Here is a 21,069-nt window from a genome sequence, read left to right on the forward strand (position 1 = left end):
GAGGTCATCCTTATGACCTCAGCATCGACGATCCCTTGATCCTTGAGGTCGTCAAGGATCGTCGGGATATCTGCATCCAGCGGTAGGTATCTCACTACCGCGTATATTTTCTTTTCTTCCTCCCGTTGAAGAGTGTAAAACTCCCTATTTATTTTATGAAGGAAGTCCGTCATCCTTCTATGATCATCGGCGCTTTGTGGGACGATTCTTATACCGTCCTTTACTGTCGTCGCTCTTTGGTATTTAATACCGTTTCGCATTAACGCGTTCGAAATTGAAGTCCATTCGGACGTACCTCTCAGGATCACAGGGGGGATTTTTTCTTTTCTCTCCACTGGAGTGGTTTTCTCTTGGTCTGGGTTTTCCAGGACTCTTTTCTTGTTTGTATCTTCATTTGACGAGGAGCTATCCTTTCTCACTCTTTTGGCGGGTGGGGAAATTTTGGTTTGAGGGGTTTTGACCACCTCCATCTTCTGTTTTTGAACCGGTAAGTTCACTTCTTGGACATTTTTCAAAATAATGTTCTTCTTGAGTGCTTTGGAGTAACTTTCCTTATTTCCCTCCTGCAACTCGAGCCTCTCCCTGAGATTTTTAATCTCAGCAACTAAGCTAGATACGCATCTATCTAACTCATTCACCCTCGCTTTCAAACTTGCGTTCTCCTCTCTCAAAATATCGTGTTCGGACACGACATTAGCGATTTCTGGCGCGTCTTCTTCCATTACGGAATCGCAGTCCGAATGGTCAGACATTTTAGAATCTAATTAATAATTACTTTGCTACTCAAAGAAATTGGAAATAAAATTTTTCAAGACAAAAGAAAAATGGCTAAGTTATATATTTTCTATACTATGAGAAAAATAAATCGACTCACCAGTGATATCCGTGGAACCAGCGATCTTGGAGGTGATCTGGACTCTACACTGAACACACTGAATTTGAACGAATTTCCGCTCTATAACGCATACACTTATAGAAATTACAAAAAACTTCGGAAGTTTCGTAGACGGAATCAAAAATTCCGTAGCTTCGCTAGTGTCAACTTTCACTTCGACTTTCTCTTTTACAACACGAGAAATGACGTATCGCACTGCATCGCTAGTGTACACTTTCACTTCGACTTTCTCTTTTACAACACGAGAGATGACGTATCGCACTGGTATCATTCAACACATCTACCTGCTTCAACGTCTCGAGGTGAGGAAAAATGAAAATATTGAAAGTTTACTTTATTCGACCCTGTTCTATCCGCCATATTGGTCCCCGACTTAGCCACGCCTAGTGGTACCGTTTTTTTCTAGCACTAATGAATCTCATAGCGTCTACTCTCTATTCTATCTCGATGACTATCATACTTGTTCTCGTATACTGTACCAGATATTATCGTGATAAATTCGATTTCATAACTCTGGATGTAGAAGTAAGTTAACCTTATGGAGCTTCCATTCGGAACTAGGAAGCCCACTTCGGGTGTAGCATTCAGCAACTTGGAATCGGTCGCCCGAGTACAAGAAATCCCCAGATGTTGGGGGTGCCGAAAGTAGGGGCTAGTCGGCCACACACGGTGATTCCTTGTGGGCATTCCTTGATGCTGGCTATCCGAAACTCCCGAGAAAACGCCTCGCGAGGGAACTTTTTTTCCTTTTCTGAAGAAAGCAGCAATCGACATTTTATCGGAAAATCTTGCCATTCAGTTTTTTTTTAAACAATTTGAATGTAAATTATTATCCGGCGAAAGATTCTTTTGGTGAAGACCGTCAGTTTATTTTCAGTATCAATTACGAGATCAATTACAACGCACTTAGCACACGCATGTTTAGAACGTTGACTGACGGTCTTTCCACCGTTGAAGATGCAGCTGACAATGGTTTTCATTCGTTTTGAGCTATAAACAGTCAGTTCTGTGAAATTCATTTTGAGGATTCTGAGAATAATGATATTATTGTTACTATCTTATAGGTTGTTTTTAATTGGAATCGCTACGTCGATGAAAAATGCTCTATTCCCATCTTTTCTTCAGTAATATGAGGTCTGAGGTCAGGTGTACTCTGTGTTATTTTGCGTTCTTCGAGAACCGTGCAATCCCAGTCGAGCTTGTGATGATAATTTTCCAATACAGAATCTGGATGGTAATTACAATAAGGGACCTTTTTCGAGCTCAGAAGTTGGCATATAAACAAACAAAAAATAAGCCGAAGGATAGATTTTTTTTTCGGAGCCACGAGACTGTCATTTACCTAGGTAAAAAGAAATGAGGAATTCAGTGGTTGCTCATCTGAATCTCAATAATTCAAAACTCGTATTCTATTACTTTTTTAAAATATTTTTAAATTAAAATTCAGGGTCTGGCAAGTCAGCCTCTGTCCAAACAGAATGCTCTTGAGTCTCCTCAATTTAATAATATAATTTGGTAAAAAAGTCCATGGATATTCCCGAAGTGGAACTGTACTCACATAAATCAGTAAATTTTCAGTCATTCAAATTTTATAATAATTCACCAAATCGTGGGTTCGTCCATAAAAGAAGTTTCATCTAATCTTGATTAAGATATTCTAACGGCCAGGAACTTCCAGCGGTAAACTATCGATTTGTATCATTTAAATTCAAGGATGTACAGTGAACTCAGTTTTAACGTTATAAACAATTATTCAACTAGTTATCATTCGACCGGATACGTGAATAAAATAGACTATGGGAGGCAGATTAAGAGTTTCAGCTTGAAAAACCAATCGAATCATCAAACTAATACGAGGATATATTTAAAAATTCTTATCCTTCTATGAAACCAAACAACATTTCAATGTCAAAATATTTTTTTTACTCAACATATTCTCCTTTTGATTGGATGCATTCATTACAGCGAACCTGCAACGTCTCTAGACCTTTCAAAAAAAAATATTTCTTCTTCTTTAAGTCTCGTCCATAGTAACAATTCGGTTGAAGAAGTCTACATCGTTTTTAAATCGAGCACAGATAGAACGCGATGCTTCCACCCTTGCAAGCTTTTGGCCGACATTCAAACATTTGTGGATCCATTTTGCAGCAAATTTTTCTCATGTCCAAATTGATGTAAACTATAAATACATATGATGAACGCGTTCGTATGAAATATTCACTGCTTCAGATATCCGTTTCAGCATCATCCGTTTTCAGGTTTTTTATGCATGGAACTGGTCTAGGCTAAATAGATATCAATACATCCTCGTAGGCCCAACATTCTCTTTAAAATGTGAGAACTGCTCCAACGCGAGGTTCCTTGTGTATATCCTCGGAAAGTTTGGGTATGCGTTCTTCTTTCACTAACCATTATAATTATTGTTTTCACTTCTACAAAATTTCCATTGAATATAATAAAATTTTCATTTTAAACTAAGCATCTCTTCAATTTTCATCGAGGTTTTCATATACATGCACCCTCTACGAGGGGTGAAGGGTTTCTTCAAATGGTTATCCCTACTTTTTGTTGTTAAGGCGATTACGAGGTCGATTATATTATTGATGGGCTATTTTATCAACCCATTGTATTTTCGGGATGAAATCTTGAATTATTGATTTCGAATTCTTACTTTGTTTAGTATTTACATACACCTTAGGGGTGAGTGATGTTATCAGTGACATGCTTCTTTAGTAGAATAGTTTTTGATCTTGAAAAAAATCATAATTATAAATATAAATAAACATGTACTTCACACGATCTTTCATCTTTTTATTACACATATTACTGGGGTTCTTCCCTTGTATGTTTTTCTTTTTGTATTCTTTAGTTTAAGGGGTATAGGGAAATTGATTGTATAAGGTTTTTTCTCTTATTTATTTCATCTTAAGTCAACGTTTCGACCCTGATTAGGGTCTTCTTCAGGACTCTAAAATAAATTAACATTAGAATTGGCTACCCCAATTAAGATCGTAACACTTGTCGATATTCATATCGTCGGGTGGTATGCATCTGAATTTATCCTCATTATTTTATTCATTGCCGTTTAGGCGTTATCACTCTTCATTATCGTACCGCTGGCATCGTACTCTGCCGCGACCTGAGCGCGTCCCAGACTTCTCAATTCATCATGCGTCCGAAGTTCGCAAAAGCGAATCGGCGTACTGAATTAGGGAAAATATGGGACATATGCTATTGTTTTCGTCTTGGTTTCTATCTGGAGGGGATTGAATCGGATACCGTTTCATGTTGGATGGCGCTCTGGATAAATAATACCCAGTAGAACTTGACAACATTGAATAAAGTTCCATCAATTCCAAACGTTCTCCACCGTGGAAAAATGCTATGTTGCTCTGATGAGGCCAAATGAGGCCGAAACCATGGTCAGCATCTGCTTTTCTTCGGTGGAGCGAACTCCATTTGGGGCCTTGACGATGGCAAATTGGCTAGCTCAATTCAGATCGTAATACTTGTCGATATTCATATCGTCGGGTGGTATGCATCTGAATTTATCCTCATTATTTTATTCATTGCCGTTTAGGCGTTATCACTCTTCATTATTAGAATAAGCACACGCGAAAACTCACATGATACATACCGAAATACAAAGAGCAACAATCATGAACAATATGAAAATGCGGCATGAGTGTGAACAGACCACATGTAACGAGTAACAAACATAAAACAGTAAGAATTGGGTACAAGGCTGCTTTAAATTATAGTTTGTCTGGGTTGAAACGGCGGCACATGCGGAAAATTCCAGAACACCAACAGATTGGGAGCTAGGTAGACCACAGAGACCGATTCAAGTCACCGCGTCAGCACAGAACTCATGGTTGGAGGGCGATGAGGTTCCTTCAAACTGATCAGGTACGAGTATATATTGCTTATACCCTCGATGTCCCTTCTATAGTTCATGGAATTGTTGTGGTTCTTGATGTGGAACATTTCAAGAAAACATCTCTTTCTTGTGTTGTTCTCGAAATCTAATACTTCTACGGCGCCGTAGTCCATTCGGTGGTCCTTTCTTCGGACATGCTCCGCCAATGCACAGGTTTCATCAGGGTTCTTAATGTCGCTTATGTGCTGGGTGATTCGTCTCTTTACATTTCGCGACGTTTGGCCAATGTAGACCTCTTCGCAAGTTGAACAGGGCACACGGTATACCACTCCACTCATTTTGTTGACCTCGATTTTGTCCTTTAGGTGGCTGTACAGTCTATTAATCTTGAAAACATTCTTTGGTATTATCTTAACTGTATCGTGTTTCAATATTTTTATGAGGGGATTGGTTACGTCCTTGATTAGGGGAATCGTGGAATATCTGGTTATATTAACTTCTCCTCTATTGGTGGATGCGCCGTCTCCACCCAGTGGCTGTCCTGGGGGAGCGAAGTTATATAACAGTCTTGTCAGTAGGCCCTTAGGGTAGCCGTTATTTGACATCAAATTGAAAAGTAATTTCAAATTCTTTTGATGGAATGTTTGGTGGGATATTCTTTGAATGCGGTTCTTTAGGCCCAAAATAATACCCGTCTGTGCGGGTGATTAGAATAATAATGTAAGTACCTTCCTGAATGGGTTGGTTTCCTGTACCAGTCCAGCAGCAAGTCCCCATCAGTGTTTCTGATAACCCTCGTGTCCAGAAAGGGGACACCGAGGGGTACACCCATTTCGAACTTTTCCTCGAGTGTGAACTTGATGTGTTCGTGTTGTTAGTTAAATCTAACAAAATATAGGCAGTTTTATCCCTCGGTACTGAACAAAATAGATCATCCACGTATTTCTTAATGAAGGGTATTGTGAAGGGAATGCTAGGGAGGATGCAGTCCAAGAGATAATCCATCACCAATTCTGCGATGGGTGAGCTGGCATTTGAGCCCATAGGAGAGCCTAGGATTTGACTAAAAAATTTCCCTTCAAAGATAAAATAGTTTGAGCTAAATAAGAAACTGACGATGGAAAGAAAGTCATCTTTGGGGATTGACATGTGTTTACTTATGGAGTGCCATCTGTGTTCAATAGCTGTTAATGCCAGCTCTACAGGAATGTTGCTGAAGAAGGACACTACGTCAAGACTAATAAGGACATATTCATCAGGTAGATGGATCTGACTTATAAAGTCTGCAAAGGCAAAGGAATCACCTATGTAGTATTCGCTATGGGGGGTTGAAATAGACTTGGACAGTAGCTTGGGCCTCTTCAGCTCTGAACGCCTGTGTTTACTCTTACCTACATATATTTCGCATTCTGCTCTCATCCTCAAAAGGGAAATTGAACAACTATATGAATTACTGATATCTTTTTATTCAAATTAATATGTTTGATACAAATCCAAATATATAAAATAAAGAACATATATTTTGTTATAAATCTTCATTCCACTTCAGGAACGCCATGGTCCAGCTGAAGAAGAAAAATCAGAGCTGTATTGATAGTAATAAATTGAGTGTCATGAAAAATCTAACAACAGTAAAAGGTGATTTTTTCCAGCACAGTTTCTAAAATAATAATTTGAAGTTCTCTCGATGATTCAAATCAATTCCAAGTTTGATTTTTAAGGTTGTTATCACCTAAATTCATATGAGGTATGTTGAAAGTTGAACGTTACAAAGGTGCAAAAATGGGGAGGATAAGAGGGCCAAGAAGTGATCATGATATAGTCATTATTTCAATAGGTTATATAACTACTCACCTTTTACTGCACGTTAATTAATCAATCAACGTCAAGTAAAAGCGGCTACACACTGCCCAACTCGGTCGGGCCAACTGTCGGGACGACTAGATTGGGCGTTGCGTACAGACGGCACGACCGCCGTCCAACTTGGTCAGTTGAATTTCACGATCGCTGGATTATACATCGCTCGGATCAATGGTAACGGCAATTTTTGCAGCAGCGAATACCTCCCCTCCTCTCCAGTCGACATCTGAATACAGAATGAGCTCGTTTCCACACGATCCAACTTGGTCGGTCGTTCGTGCGGTTGGATTGCTAGGCCGTACGACAAGACCCGACAAATCCTCTGTCGGAGGTCATAGCTACACACGGACCGATTTCACATCCAACCCGACCAAGTCGGGCTGTCGGCCCGACCGAGTTAGGCAGTGTATAGCCGCTATTACACTTAACACTTAACTAAAACGAAATTTAATAATAGAACTGCTCGGTTGAAGAAATTATTCTCAACATTCATTCATAAAGATTTTGTTTGTTCATTCTCTCAACACAACGCAGTCACAGCACGAAACACGAATAGTCACACCACGTTTTGCATAACGGGATTTAGGTTATGAGTTAAAGTTAACCTCGAGACCACGTGTTGATAAATAGAACATTTCAGACAGTTACTGAAAGTTTTTCTTAGAGAAGTCGCTGGGTAAAGTTCATCGAAATTTATTCACATCATTTCATGTTCTAAAAATATCACAGATTCAATATTTCAAAAATATCAACAGAGAGAAGTCGCATAGTAGTAGCTATGTTCACTTCATCGGAACATCTCGATATGATGTTACATGCAACCACTAGGGATCTAAAATTGAGGAATTCGCAAACTTAACAACATGCGGATGTTAATGTCCACAATGTGAAATCTCAAGTACATCCATTAAAATTCTCAAAAAAGCGTTCCAATGCGATATTTTTGGGTACTCCCTGCGACTTACTTTTACATTTCTGGGTGACTGGAACTCAGCGCTAATTTTAAAGCCTCCTTTAACCCTACTTACGTCCAGTTTCATAATCAAATTTAAAGTCACTTTAAGCTTAAAGCTTCCTTCAATGTCATTTTTAGTAGGGTTAGAGGAGGCTTTAAAATTAAAGGGACTTCAGGTTTGATTATGAAACCGGCCCTAAAAATGAGAATAAAGGAAGCTTTAAGCTTAAAGTGACGTTAAATTCGATTATGAAACTGGACGTAAAAATTACAGTAACGTCCAGTTTCATAATAAAATTGAAAGTCACTTTAAGCTTCCTTTAGTGTCATTTTTAGTAGGGTTGAAGGAAGCTTTAAAATTGAAGCGACTTCAGGTTTGATTATGAAACCGGCCGTTAAGGAAGCTTTCAGCTGAAAGTGACTTTAAATCTGATTATGAAACTGGACGTTACATAATCAAAATTATATTTGTTATGACCTCAGCCATTACTTGCTCTCTCACTTACATTACAGAGACAGACAAATATCTAAATTATACCTGTGACCTTGGCCATCACTCAGCTCTACCACTATGATTACAGAGACTGACAAAAATAAAAATTGTACCTGTAATGACCTCGGCTATCACTCAGTTCTACCACTAAGTGGGGTACAGAGACTGGCAAATATCAAAATTGTACCTGTGATGAACTCGGCCATCATCCAGCTCTACCACTAACGGGACAGAGACTGACAAAAATCAAACTTGTACTTGTAATGACCTCGGCCATCACTCAGTTCTACCACTAAAGGGACAGAGCATGACAAAAATCAAAATTGTACGTGTAATGACCTCGGCCATCACCCAGCTCTACCACAAGCTCGACAGAGCTTGACAAAAATCAAAATTGTACCTGTAATGACCTCGGCCATCACCCAGCTCTACCACTAATGGGACAGAGCTTGACAAAAATCAAAATTGTACCTGTAATGACCTCGTCCATCACCCAGCTCTACCACTAAGGGTAGAGTTATTCGGGGTAACTGAGAGCAGAGGGTAAGTGTGCGCAGTGCGTATATCTCGACTATGCAATCGCCAAATTAGTTTTTTATAGGAGTGCACCGTGCGACGTTTCGTTAACTTTTTATTTGCAATCAATCAAATTCACTAGTTTTCTTACTAATTTTTAGTATCTCTGCAAATTCTGCCAGGTCCAAGTTCCGAGTCCGACAGTGCTAAACAATATTTAATTCGATCATTCGCGCGTATTAATCTAAATATATAATGAAAAATTTTACGCTCTCTTTTGGCTTACTGGGGAAAGTGTACGCGGGTAAGTGTGCGCATAAATTCATTATATGGGCATTAGTTCAGTGAGGAATAAATTATGACATTGTTGATTTTCTTGGTTAAGACTAGATCAATATTGTCCTATTTGTTCAGAAAAATATGAAGAGCCACCAACAGGGGAATGTATCAAGTGTTGTGTTCACCAGGAATGGTGGCACGAACAATAATGCAGTGCTTGTAAAAGGCGCTTCTGTATTGACAATAAACAGCATTTCTTTAATATTCTAACATTTTGATGAAATTATTTTGTAATTTGTCTTGATTGTGCGGTTCACTAAGCACTGCGTTCACTTACCCCGTGAGGGTGCGCACACTTACCCGCAATACGGGGCATGTGAACGCACTCCGACTTTACTATTAAATTTTTTTTTGCGGGGAAAAAACGTTTTTGTTTGTTTGCTTTTTGATGTTTTTTTATAGATTAGAAAATTCTCTATCTTATGAATATGTTTTAATTTTCCTAGCTTCAACATTTGAAACAGGGTATGGCTTGAAAGGCAAGAGTGCGCACAGTTGATCCGAATGACTCTACAGAGACTGACAATGCAATAACAGCATTAATGTTTCTACACTATTTCGTCCATATTGATCACATCTTAGGAAAAAACTATATAATATACTGCTGAGATTGTTTGTATCTGATTTCATATTCATTGTGTTATTTTGTTGTATATGGCACATCTCGAGAAATAAGCGTTTGTTATAGTTGTCTTCTTGCTCTAGCACCATTACGTTCTCGAAATCTACGTTGTGACCTGTGTTCCTAATGTGTTGGCCCAGTGCACATCGGTCGGGGCGAATGGTGGAATCGCTTTTGTGCAGGGAAATTGCTTGGCTTCTGGTACCAGTCCAATTTTATAGTATTGTCTTCTTGCCTGATCAGTTTGGTATCCAGAAAAGGCACGCTTCTATTTGATTCTCTTTCTATTGTGAACTGTATGTGGTCGTCAAAGTTGTTGAATATCTCCAAAACCTCTGTTTCGCGGTCACCGGGCATGGATATTACCAGGTCGTCAACATATTGGCAAAGGAATGATGGTGTAAAGGAAAGCCTTCTGAGCTGGGTCTTAATTAGGGTTGACATTGCTATCTTTGCCAAAATTCCGCTTTGAGAACCCCCCATAGAACAGCCGAATTTTTGTCTGTAGAAAGAGCCCTTGTATAGGAAGTAGTTTGAATTGAAAATGAACTCGACCATCTGAATGAAGTCATCTTTGTGTATATTGGTGTGAGGCATGATTAGTTCCCAGTTGTTGTCGATAATGTATATGGTTAGCTCTAGAGAAATGTTGGTAAATAATGAAATGGCGTCAAGAGACGCGAGCTCATGGTCCTCTGGCAGTCTTATTCCATCAATTTTGATAGCAAATTCTTTGGAGTTGGATACTTCGAATTCGTTGTATTCTTGAAATGAAATCTTGCAGTGTGTTGGCAAGGTACTTGCTTTAGTTTGATGTGGGTGAGGATATAGTGTTAATGATTGGTCTTAGGGGGACTTCTTCTTTATGTACCTTTGGAAGCCCATACAGTCGTGGAGGTTGAGAGCCATAGCATCTTGATTGTTTGGCTGTGGATTCGTCGATGTAATTATTGTCTTTTAGATATTTAATCCATTTGTTAGTTTGTGCCTCTATAGTGCTTGTTGGGTCCCTTCTCAATTTTTCGTATATGTTCGTATCATTAACTAGAGCATCACACTTCGCAAAATAGTCTTCTTTGTTCATTAGTACGGTTACATTACCTTTGTCGGAGTTTAAAACCAAAATGTTGTCATTTTGTTTCAGGAAAGATCTTGTTTTGTTGAAGAGAATATTTATGTAACTCGGACGGTTGTGGTTGCTGAACAGAAAATTGGTGACAATATTCGTAGCCTGAGCTCTTACTATATCTTTTAACCCTTCTTTTATACCACTCATTATGTATTCTACATCAGATAAAAGTCTTTTGTAGGATACTTGTTTAGAATTGGGTGGTATTGAAAATTTGGTGCCGAGCGACAGCATTTTTGAAATATCCTCTGGTATACTGCTTCCAGTCATATTTATGATCCAAGTAGACTTGTTTTTGATCTTGTTTAGGTATGAGGTTTTCAGGTCATTTGTCTTTTTTAATTGTCCAAGTTTAATCTTGTGAAAACGATTAAACGATTTCTATAGGATCTCAGTTGGTGTTGGCTAAACTGATGGTAAATTTGTTCCGGTAACAGCTCGTGTGCCCTCTCGCCAGAGGTTTTCATTTGTTTTTCGAGATTCCTGATCTTAATTTCGGTTTGCTTTATTTCCAGTGATAGAATGTTGGATCTCAGCCTGTTGTTAAGCTTCTCTACGTCCTTGACAGCACTTACGTTGATGTCTAGTAAGTTATATATACATCTTGATCCGTCTGTAATGTGTTTGGGGATAAAACCATTGTTCTTGCAATTCAGCAGCAATATGCGTCTGTTTCTGAAGCTCGCCAGCTTGTTGTTGTACATGGCCCACTTCTTGAGATGATGGAGGGTGTCATTTCCATAGGAAGTTCTGATGTCTTGGTAGAAACCCATGTTTTGTATTTAATCGAGGTGAGATACTAGTCGTCAGGAGATATCGAAGAGGTTAAGGGTGTTTCGACTATTTCAATTTGTATTAACAGCTCTATATTTCGTCCGAACTTTGTGGACTTCTTCAGGAGCATACTGTAAAAAAAGAACTTTACCTTATATTCTAATGTACATATATGACAGTGGACATACAATACTAAGACATAAACAGGGGCACAGCTTCAAGAAAAAGGCACAACCGCTGAAAGTTGTCAATCCACATTATCATAATAACAAATTTCAGGAGATATTGTACGATGTTAATATTATTACTCAAATTCTTTTCTAATTATCTTGAAAAATAGCGGCGCATAACAAAATGAAGTCACTGACGTGACGAACATAGAACAGGAACATAAAACAACATATGACACGGACTTGTTTTTCTTGACAGGAATGTCAAGATGGAGGGTTACACAATCATTAATTTCTTTGATTCTAAAATAAATTTTGAGGTCATCAGCAAATACGATTATCTTGCAGATATTGAATTTTTTCAAATATTGTTTAAATATATAATAAATAATAGTGGTCCTAGATGGGATCCCTGAGGTACCCCTGAAGTCGCTGTGAAATATCGAGATCTAAAACCCTCCACTGAAACATATTGATATCTATTATTCAAATAGGATTCGAACCAACGTCCTTTAACCTGGTGAACAGCAGTGGAATACTTATTTTATCAAAGGCTTTGCTGAAATCAGTGTAAACAGCGTCGACTTGTATTCCTTTTTTAAAGTTTTCAAGAAGGTATTCAGTTGACCGTCCTTTGATATATTCAAGCTGTTCGGGAATAATTTGAGTTAGCACTAGATGAAGGAGGTGAGGATACACAATTGATTCGAGTAGTTTAGCAATTATACAAAGCTCACGGATAGGCCTGTAGTTTCTTATGTGGTTCTTTTAACCTGAAAATAGGCACAATAGTTACCTCCTTCTGACTATTTTTTAAGAATTTGGTATTTTCAGACTCTAGCAAAAATTCGAGCGAGGGATGGTGTTTATCCTCCGGGACAGCGGGAGAATCGAACGTTGTTTATTGAAGAACTATTGCAAAAAATTAAATCTAGGGTTTTTCCGCTACTATTTTTGATAGTATTGAATTGTAACAACTCTAAAAAAGATAAAGCGTCTATAAGTTCTTCGCTCCTGCTTTCAACATTAATGGCTTTATAATCTCCGTTTGTACCTTCTTCCCACACCAAATTAGGAAATTAAAGTCTCCCACAATTAGTACAATGTGGTCTCTAAGATCTTGCATATTCGAATAGAGTCTCTCACAAAAGTTAATTACAGCACTAGAATCTGTCGGAGGAATATATACACAACAGAGCAAAATTTTTATATGATTGATTGAAATTTTCACCCATACATCCTCGGTGTCACTTTGGAGTTCTAGTACTCGAAAAGGCTTTAACTTGTTCTTGACTGCGATGAACACACCACCTCCGTCTCTCCTAGGACTTAATGTAGTAGATCGATCTCTTTGGAAAATTGAATACAATGCTGGATCTACAACTTCACTATCGAATACGCCGTCGTTTAACCAGGACTCGCTGACAACCACCAAGTCATGACCACTTGCACTATAACTTGTTCTAAAGTCATTCAATTTAGTTCTGACACCACGCACATTCTGCTAAGAACAAAAAAAAAACTCATCCATAACGAACACTTATGAAATGAATGTTATAATTAAAGTTTATTCAGAATGGTCGTGGAGGATACATGTATGATTTTCGATCTGTCATCCTTTATGATCAACTCGTTGCCGTTTTGAGTCCAAACATATTTGTATCCTTTCGTTCTCGCCAGAGCCCAGGCTTCTTTGAAAATAATTTTACTAGTAAGTGTCAAATGCTCGTTTATGTACAATCTATCAGATATTCCCTCTACAGCCAAGCCACTGCGAACTGACTTCAGGGAAGAGGCAAGGAAATCGTCACGAATTGTCTTTGAAGTAAATCTGACTATAATATTCTTTTGTTCATCTTTAATGTTTGTAGGAACTCTTGTAACATAATCTATTGAACTCAGCTCTATTTGAATGTCCATATAAGAACCAATAGTGGACACAAATTCAATCAGATTTTCATCAGATCTAGCAAATTTTGTATTTCCACGTTGTTTTGTCGGTTATGTCGCTTCAAGTTTTCGATCTTATCGTTAAGAAGGGATACTTCCTCAGCCAGCTTATTCTCCACCTCCAATCTCGAAACGGCAGCTATCATCTCGTTGAATTTGAGGAGTTTAACCTCGAAATCGGTGATTTTATCACAACAAAAATTGACTGAGTCCTTCAAACCCTTTTCCTCCTGGATAAGCTGATCGATAAGACAGCTGAATTCGCCCTGAACGGACCCACCAATATTCCTCCTGGTCTCATCCGCCGCCCTGCTTGCTGGGTACCAGGTAGTCCCGTGATAACGGAGGTACAAAACCTTGTAGTGGTCCTGTTCTTATCTTTTTCACTGCACATATTACACAATGCCTGACATAACATTTGATGAAGTGTCTCATTCGTGGAAACCAAAAATTTTCAGCTATATCGACTGGTAAGTTTTTTCATCGCTGATATGACACAGTGCTCGCATGGAAGATGCGTAACCCTAAGCGACTTTGTCTAGGAACAAACCACTGCAGATTCATTGTTCCATCTGGGTTGGTGTGCTTGTGGTACAACATTCCATCCTTTTCAGTGTATTGGTTAGAGTCGACATCTCCATTCCATAGCTGTTCCAACAAGTTTTGAACTTCCTCGTTTCCCTTCTGTTCAATGTAAGCCCAGTTATTGTGTGAAACTCGTCGTATTGTGCTTACAGGATTTCTACTCAGATAATCTACATGTGGAAGGTTGCTTCGTTTGCGGTATTTTATCTCGAAATCGAAATCTTGAAGGTAGACCCACCAACAGGCTACTCGAGGAATAATATCCTTTTTAGTAGCGGTTGCCTTAATGGAATTGCAATCGGTGATTATGGCGAATTTGATTCCAAGCAAATAAGTTCGAAAGTGCTTTGCACTATTGCCAAAGTTTCTAACTCGTATGAGTGATACTTCGCTTCAGTGTCTGTTGTCCTTTTACTGAAATAAGCAACAACCTTTGGCTGGTTTTCATGTTTTTGTATAAGTATTGCACCATATGCAATATTGCTAGCATCGGTGTGCAGCTCTGTGGGTGCTTCTTGATCATACACAACAAGTAGAGGCCTTGACGTCAGATGATCAATGACATATTTTTTTGCTTCATCCTACTCTTGTCCCCATTGGAAGGGAATTCCTTGTTTCGTCAGGCGAGTTATACATGCCGTTTTACTAGCGAATTCTGGGACTTTCCTGAAATACCCTGCGAGACCCATAAATTGACGAACTTGCTTGACATTTGTTGGAATTGACGCCTTCATTAGCGCTTCGACCTTGGCCTTCCCTGGTCTTACAACTTCACCTGATATTTCTCTTCCGAGGTATTCTAAGCTTGGTTGTTTTTATGTTCGGAAAAAAAACTAGCAGGATGCGTCTCAAGTTGGCAAGACCTTCTTCCAGGGTTGCACTAGGAATGAGAATATCGTCCACATGAGCCAATGCAATAGAACCTTTCAAATTTCCAAGGGCTCGATTGATAGCCTTCTGAAATATAGCCGGTGCATTGGTAAGACCGAAGGGCATACGAAGGTAGTCGAAATGACCATCAGGTGTCACAAAAGCAGTCTTCGGAATGGATTCTTCATGGAATATTCACATCAGAGATGTTTGTGAAACCAACAGATTTTTTGTTGCTTCAATGATTACATAACTAAGTTCTTCCAAAATTGTATTACATCCGGTTACTTTATTTTCGATTGAATGAGTGTACTTGCCTGAAATAAGGGAAAGGTCGGCCCCATCAATTAAGGCCCAAAATTGATGACCATCGATGAAAATCTTTGTTGAGCCAATAGGTTTCCCTGTGGAGCACAAGTTGATACTACGACGTTTTTCGATGGCAGCTTTTGTAAAACAATTTGAAATATTGTGACCCTTCTTAGCACAAAAACTATAACTCTCGTGATTTTGAGATGTACTAGGAACACCTTGGTCACTAACAGGAAAACTTTTGTTATCTGATTGGAATTTGTTGGCTTTATCACGAGCATGTCCTATTTTTCCACATTGGTAACACTTCTTAGAAATTTCAGAACTGCTTCCTTTCGTGGCGGAAAAATGATATTTCTTTTTGAGAGGAGACTCTCAATCATTCGTTGCTGTCAATCGTTATATCGTGAAGGTTTGACGAATGATGAAAATAAAAGTCACAACTCGGAAATAGTGCGACAGTTAGCATTCATTGCGGCATTTCGTATCTCAAGCTCTGAAATTCCATGAAAAATCAATTCTACTCGATACCCTTCACTCCAGTTAGCACGTAAGTTATTTAATAAAGCTGACTTCTCATGCACCTAAGTTTCATAAGTGTTTACCCGAGCACTTAAGAATTTAACTGCCTCTTCCAACATATGGCCAAGATTCCTTTTGGGAGGAAATGCATCGATGAAATCGATACAGAAGGTAGCCCAATCTCTGTGGTCGGTATTCCAACGTTCAAACCATCTTTTCGCTTCATTCAATAAAAATCGGCCAATCCTTGCCAAGGTTTGAACCTCAGACCACCCTAACTCATGCTTAATAGTCTCAACATTTATTCCATTTATCTCATTTATTCGATCCATTAATTTCGGGATTGAAATATGGTAAACCTACCTGTTCACCAGATCTCTGCGATTGTAGAACTTTGAATAACTCCTCCAGTTTGAGTGGCTTTGAGTGAAATCCCCATCCGATGAGGCTATTTCTTTTCACTTGTCTTGTGAACACACAGTCCAGGATAAAATTTTAGGATACGGCGTAATAACCACTCAGTATTAGTAAATGTCCATAAAAGCTCGAAAGCAGTCTTGATAATTGAGGGGTTCAAAGCTGAAATGAATCAAGTCCATGCAGCCTAGTTTTGAGATTAATGGCTTAGAAGTTGTTTATCACCAATTAATTCAAAAGTGACTTCTTTGGATTTGTGTAATGTGAATGTAAGCATATGCTTACATTCTAACCTTTTAAAATTTAAAGAAGTCACTCTCGAATTAATTGGTGATAAACAACTTCTAAGCCATTCATCTCGAAACAAGGCTGCATGGACGTGGTTCACTTCAGCTTTGAACCCCCCAATTATTGTTTTTTATAACAATACAAGTCACAATATAAAAGTTCACTATAAACGATAGGCTCTATCCCAATTCTGATGTTAGAAATGAAACTCAAGAGTTTCCAAATTCAAACATTTATTTTCGTAATCATAAAGAATAATCGAGCGGCTTGTACATCCGAGCACGAAGGGATCTTGAAATCGAATTGCCTGAGTACCACAGCTTGAAATCTCGGCTGTCGTACCTATACAGGGTTGGGATAAAGTTTGGCACCAAATTAATATATTTAAAGCGGAACGGACGGTAATTTTGAAATTTATTGTCAGGAGGTGAATGGCAAGCACTTCGAACATTTAAAATGATTTTTTTTTTATTTATTTTCAATAAATTTTTTCTACTAGTAAAAGCCCTGTATTTCTTCTTTTTATAGATTTTCATAAAAAATACGTCATGAAAAGCAGAAAGAGTTATCTAATACAAAGTATTTCGTTTTATTTCTCACTATTGATACAAATAACAACGATTTATTTATTTGAATGAATTTTTTCTCAAATGTAAAAAAAGACTGAATTTCTTCTTTTTACAGATAATTTTTGCATGGAACCCGATATGGACAGATCCGAAACAAGGTGCACTTTCAGAATCTGCAGAAATATACAGGGTGTCCCATTTAAATAAAAAAAAGCTGCCAAATTTCAAAAACATCGCCCGTTTTGTTTTAAAGATATTAACTTGGTGCCAAACTTTATCCCAACCCTGTATGTTGACTCAGCGCTTATTCCCTTTGACCGGCAGCGGCTCACCATATTTCTGTATTCGATTTCTCACACCATATAGCAGAAATCGATAGCTGCATATACTTTTATGAAAAAATGCTAGTGTGCCTTTGTTCTTGTAGTAATAATAAGCACACACTAAAATGAAGAAGTTCATTAAATGGATACTCCCCCGGATACTCCTGTATCCCTCTGGAAGTCGATTATTTTCCTCTTGTAGTTAAATACATCGATATTACGATTCCACATACCAAATATGGTTTCGCTCCTACGCATAATTTTTGTAACACGTATATTGATAATGAAAACTTCAAGTCTTCGAAATTATTTCGATGATTAATTTTTTTTATCACCCTCAATTTGTTTCACTCTGATTTCATCAACTCTGAGATCTCCATTTCCTCTATTTCTTTCACTATAAATTTCGTTTTCTGTCTGTACGTCACCTCACACTTTGAATACTCCAAAGTTAATTTCGTTATAAGTCTTATATCATATATGTTCACTAGGGTAATCTGAGTAATTAATTACAGAAAACGAAACAGAAGAACCCAAGGATGAAGCACTCAAACCACAAACTTCACCACCAGAAGAAAAAAAGGTTTCAGAAACAGTTACACCAAGAAGGTTCATATCATCCATACTCGGTGGAGATGCTCCATATGGTAGCAGAGGACATGTTCTGACAAGAGCAGAACGAAAAGAATACGCACCCATCGTACCACCAGACAAAGTAAAAATCCCGGAGACCAAGAAACCACCCGAAGAAGTTCCTCAGCCCAAAGTGACACCACCTGTTAGACAATTCTCGGTTATACAGAGAACTCCGAAAGCGACAACCAAACGAGAAGATGACCTAGATACGAGGTTATCGGCCTTGATAGTCCAAGAACCTGAGCAGGAACAACCAATAGATTATCACATACCGAAAAGAAAAGGTGAGACAGAAGATGAAAATGAAGAGAAGAAGCTGAGGGAACAGAGACGTAGTCACTGCTCTAAAATAAATAAACCAATCATTTCAGTTAGAACGTTAGTAGGAAAACTGCCCCAAACTATGTCAGCTGCTGCAGGTCATAGTCGAGGAAACGCACCAAGTCAAGGTGGTGGAGGTCAATGTCAAAACGGTCCATCAGGTGGCGGAGGAACAATAAATTTTTCTGGCGGATCTGCTGGAGGTGGTGGAGGCAGTTCTCTCGGAAATGGAACAGGTGGTGGTGGTATGAATCCTGGAAGAGATGGCAGGCAAAATTACGGCCCAAGTAGTCCACCAACTGGAAGCTTACCACCTTTTTACGAATCACTGAAAGGTGGCAACAATGGAAGTAACTATAACGCTAATGGTACCTTTTCCTCTAGTTATTTATTAAATCAACACATGGATTGTGATAATGGACAAGAACTAGGGCTAAATGCTAATGGTGGACAAAGTCCGCCTAAACAATACTCTACATTACAAAATGCATCATACGGCATAGTAATGAAAGACGAAACAGATTTAGATTTATATGAAAGTAAAATTGATACTATCAATCAACTTCTACCAGGTCCCTACACTGGATACGATGACTCTATGATGGTGGACATGGTCACTGGAGGAGTTGTCGACCCATTGCAGTTTACAGCCACTTTGACTTTTTCCAGTTCTGCAGAACATGCATTGTTAGAAAGCTTATCAGATGCGACCGACTTGTCGTCATTTCTTCAAAGATTACCTAGTGAAGAAAACGAAAACGAGGAAATAATTTCAAATAACATTCATTCATCACCTATTACGTCGGAGTCTTCCCAAATTCAACAAGTGGACCAATTAGATACGTTCAACGATCACATCCTAGGGAGAAATTATGAAGGAAGAAATTTCAATCAATTTTCCAAATTGTACTCGGATTCCTTGGCTTCCTACTCAAGTTCGGTCAATAACGAGTGCCTGCAGGTGCAGATACACCAGCAGCAGATGTTGTCGCCTAGTTTATCATTTAATGGAAGCGCTTTGGACCTAGATTCGCCTACGACGATGAGCTTGCCTTCACCTGGAGCTGCTAGCTGCTCGTTGGATGCGCCACACAATGATGAAGGCTCAATAAGTCCACCGGCCAATGTGAGTGGGAGAAGGGGTAGCACAAGCAGCGAAGCACCTTCCCTTCAAGGAAGGGTAAATGTTTTGCAACAAAGGGTAAGCAACACATTGATTCAGGCAGGCTCTCTAACACCAAACTAATTTAATTTTCCTATGTCATATCAGTCGGAATTTAAGTTTCGTTCCTCATGAAATTGAACAATTTTTAAGCTAAATTACAATGATCGATCTAAATAAAGATTTGATCAAATCACATAGAATGCGAGCAGATATGTACAAACTATGTGTTCTCCTAGATTATCTGTTCGAATTTTTCTAATTCCTCCTTCTCTTGATATTGAACAATAACGGCGGGTTTACAAAACATTGATTGCCGGATCAACGATCTGTGAGTCACTAGATTTCCAGAATGGAATCACTGAAACTTTTATATTCCTTCATGTATTGAAGAAGTAGAAATCGATTCATCAAAAATCATAGGTCACATAGACCTATGTACATCATAATTGGATGGAAGGGTGATGTGCAGGTTGTTCATGTATGAATTATCGTTTGAAATAAAAATCGATGTTGGTCCGTCAATTAAGCTTTCATTCCCAATCAAGCTTTGTGTGTGTCAAACCGGGCATGATGCTTGTTTGGTGATTCTTCGAGTGGTCAAGTTATTTTTTCTGAATATCATATTATGGTAGCAGTGCCCAAATCAAGTTGATTGCTTTCCTGAAAGATAAACGCCTCTTCAAGCTAACGTAATTTTTCTTTTTAGCTGGGTCTATCCTCGGAAGTTCAACTGGAGTTTGTTAACGGAGGACATGGAATCAAAAATCCTTTGGCGAATCAGGAAAATGTTAGACATAGTGCGAGGATAGAGGATAAAACAAAATTAGCTGCTATAACAACGGAGGATGGTCACACAAATTTCTGTTGTAGAGTCTGTAACAAGACATTCGGTTTACAGCGGTTACTCAATAGGCACATGAAGTGTCATTCAGATGTGAAAAGATACTTATGCACCTTCTGTGGAAAAGGATTCAATGACACTTTCGACTTGAAGAGGCACACTAGAACTCACACAGGTACTTATATGAGACTTTGTATTAGCGTGTCATACGAATTCTGTTCCTTAAACTAATTTTGCAAATGAATCAGGTTTGAAATTTCATAGTTGAGCTTTGACTAGAGAGATGACTCCTTGTAAATTCTTTGAGATTCGTGGGACGGTTTTCAAATGGATAATTTTATTATGAAAACTGCTTCCACATATAATTCTGCGCTGTTTGCGTTGAATGTAAAATTGTCCAACTTTAGCCAGAAAATTGTTTTTCAACATGAAATTACGAAAGCAAATCATAGAAAATTCTCATTTTTGGGCTTCCGTGAGGAACCTGGCGGCGACGCTCTCTAAATTATACAGGGTTGGGATAAGGTATGAAACCAAGTAAATATCTTTTGAACGAAAAGGACAATATTTATAAAATTTTACTGGTGCAATAGCGCAAAATTATGCATACACACAACATCAATTTGTTTATCTGAAC

General features: G+C 38.5%; 1 protein-coding gene across 5 annotated transcripts in view; it reads left to right on the top strand.

Moving 5' to 3' along the window:
* The window catches only part of LOC123309259 (transcriptional regulator ovo-like), a 68,643-nt gene that overhangs the window by 32,599 nt on the left and 14,975 nt on the right, over nt 1-21,069 (top strand). For 3 of the 5 annotated variants that reach the window (XM_044892279.1, XM_044892276.1, XM_044892275.1), the window contains exons 2-3: nt 17,985-19,627; nt 20,298-20,607. In XM_044892279.1, coding sequence (XP_044748214.1) covers nt 17,985-19,627; nt 20,298-20,607 — 1,953 coding nt within the window. The remainder of the gene's footprint in view (nt 1-17,984; nt 19,628-20,297; nt 20,608-21,069) is intronic. The other 2 variants (XM_044892277.1, XM_044892278.1) reach the window with 2 other exon arrangements.

The sequence above is a fragment of the Coccinella septempunctata genome, chromosome 3, assembly GCF_907165205.1.
Source record: "Coccinella septempunctata chromosome 3, icCocSept1.1, whole genome shotgun sequence".
NCBI lineage: Eukaryota > Metazoa > Arthropoda > Insecta > Coleoptera > Coccinellidae > Coccinella > Coccinella septempunctata.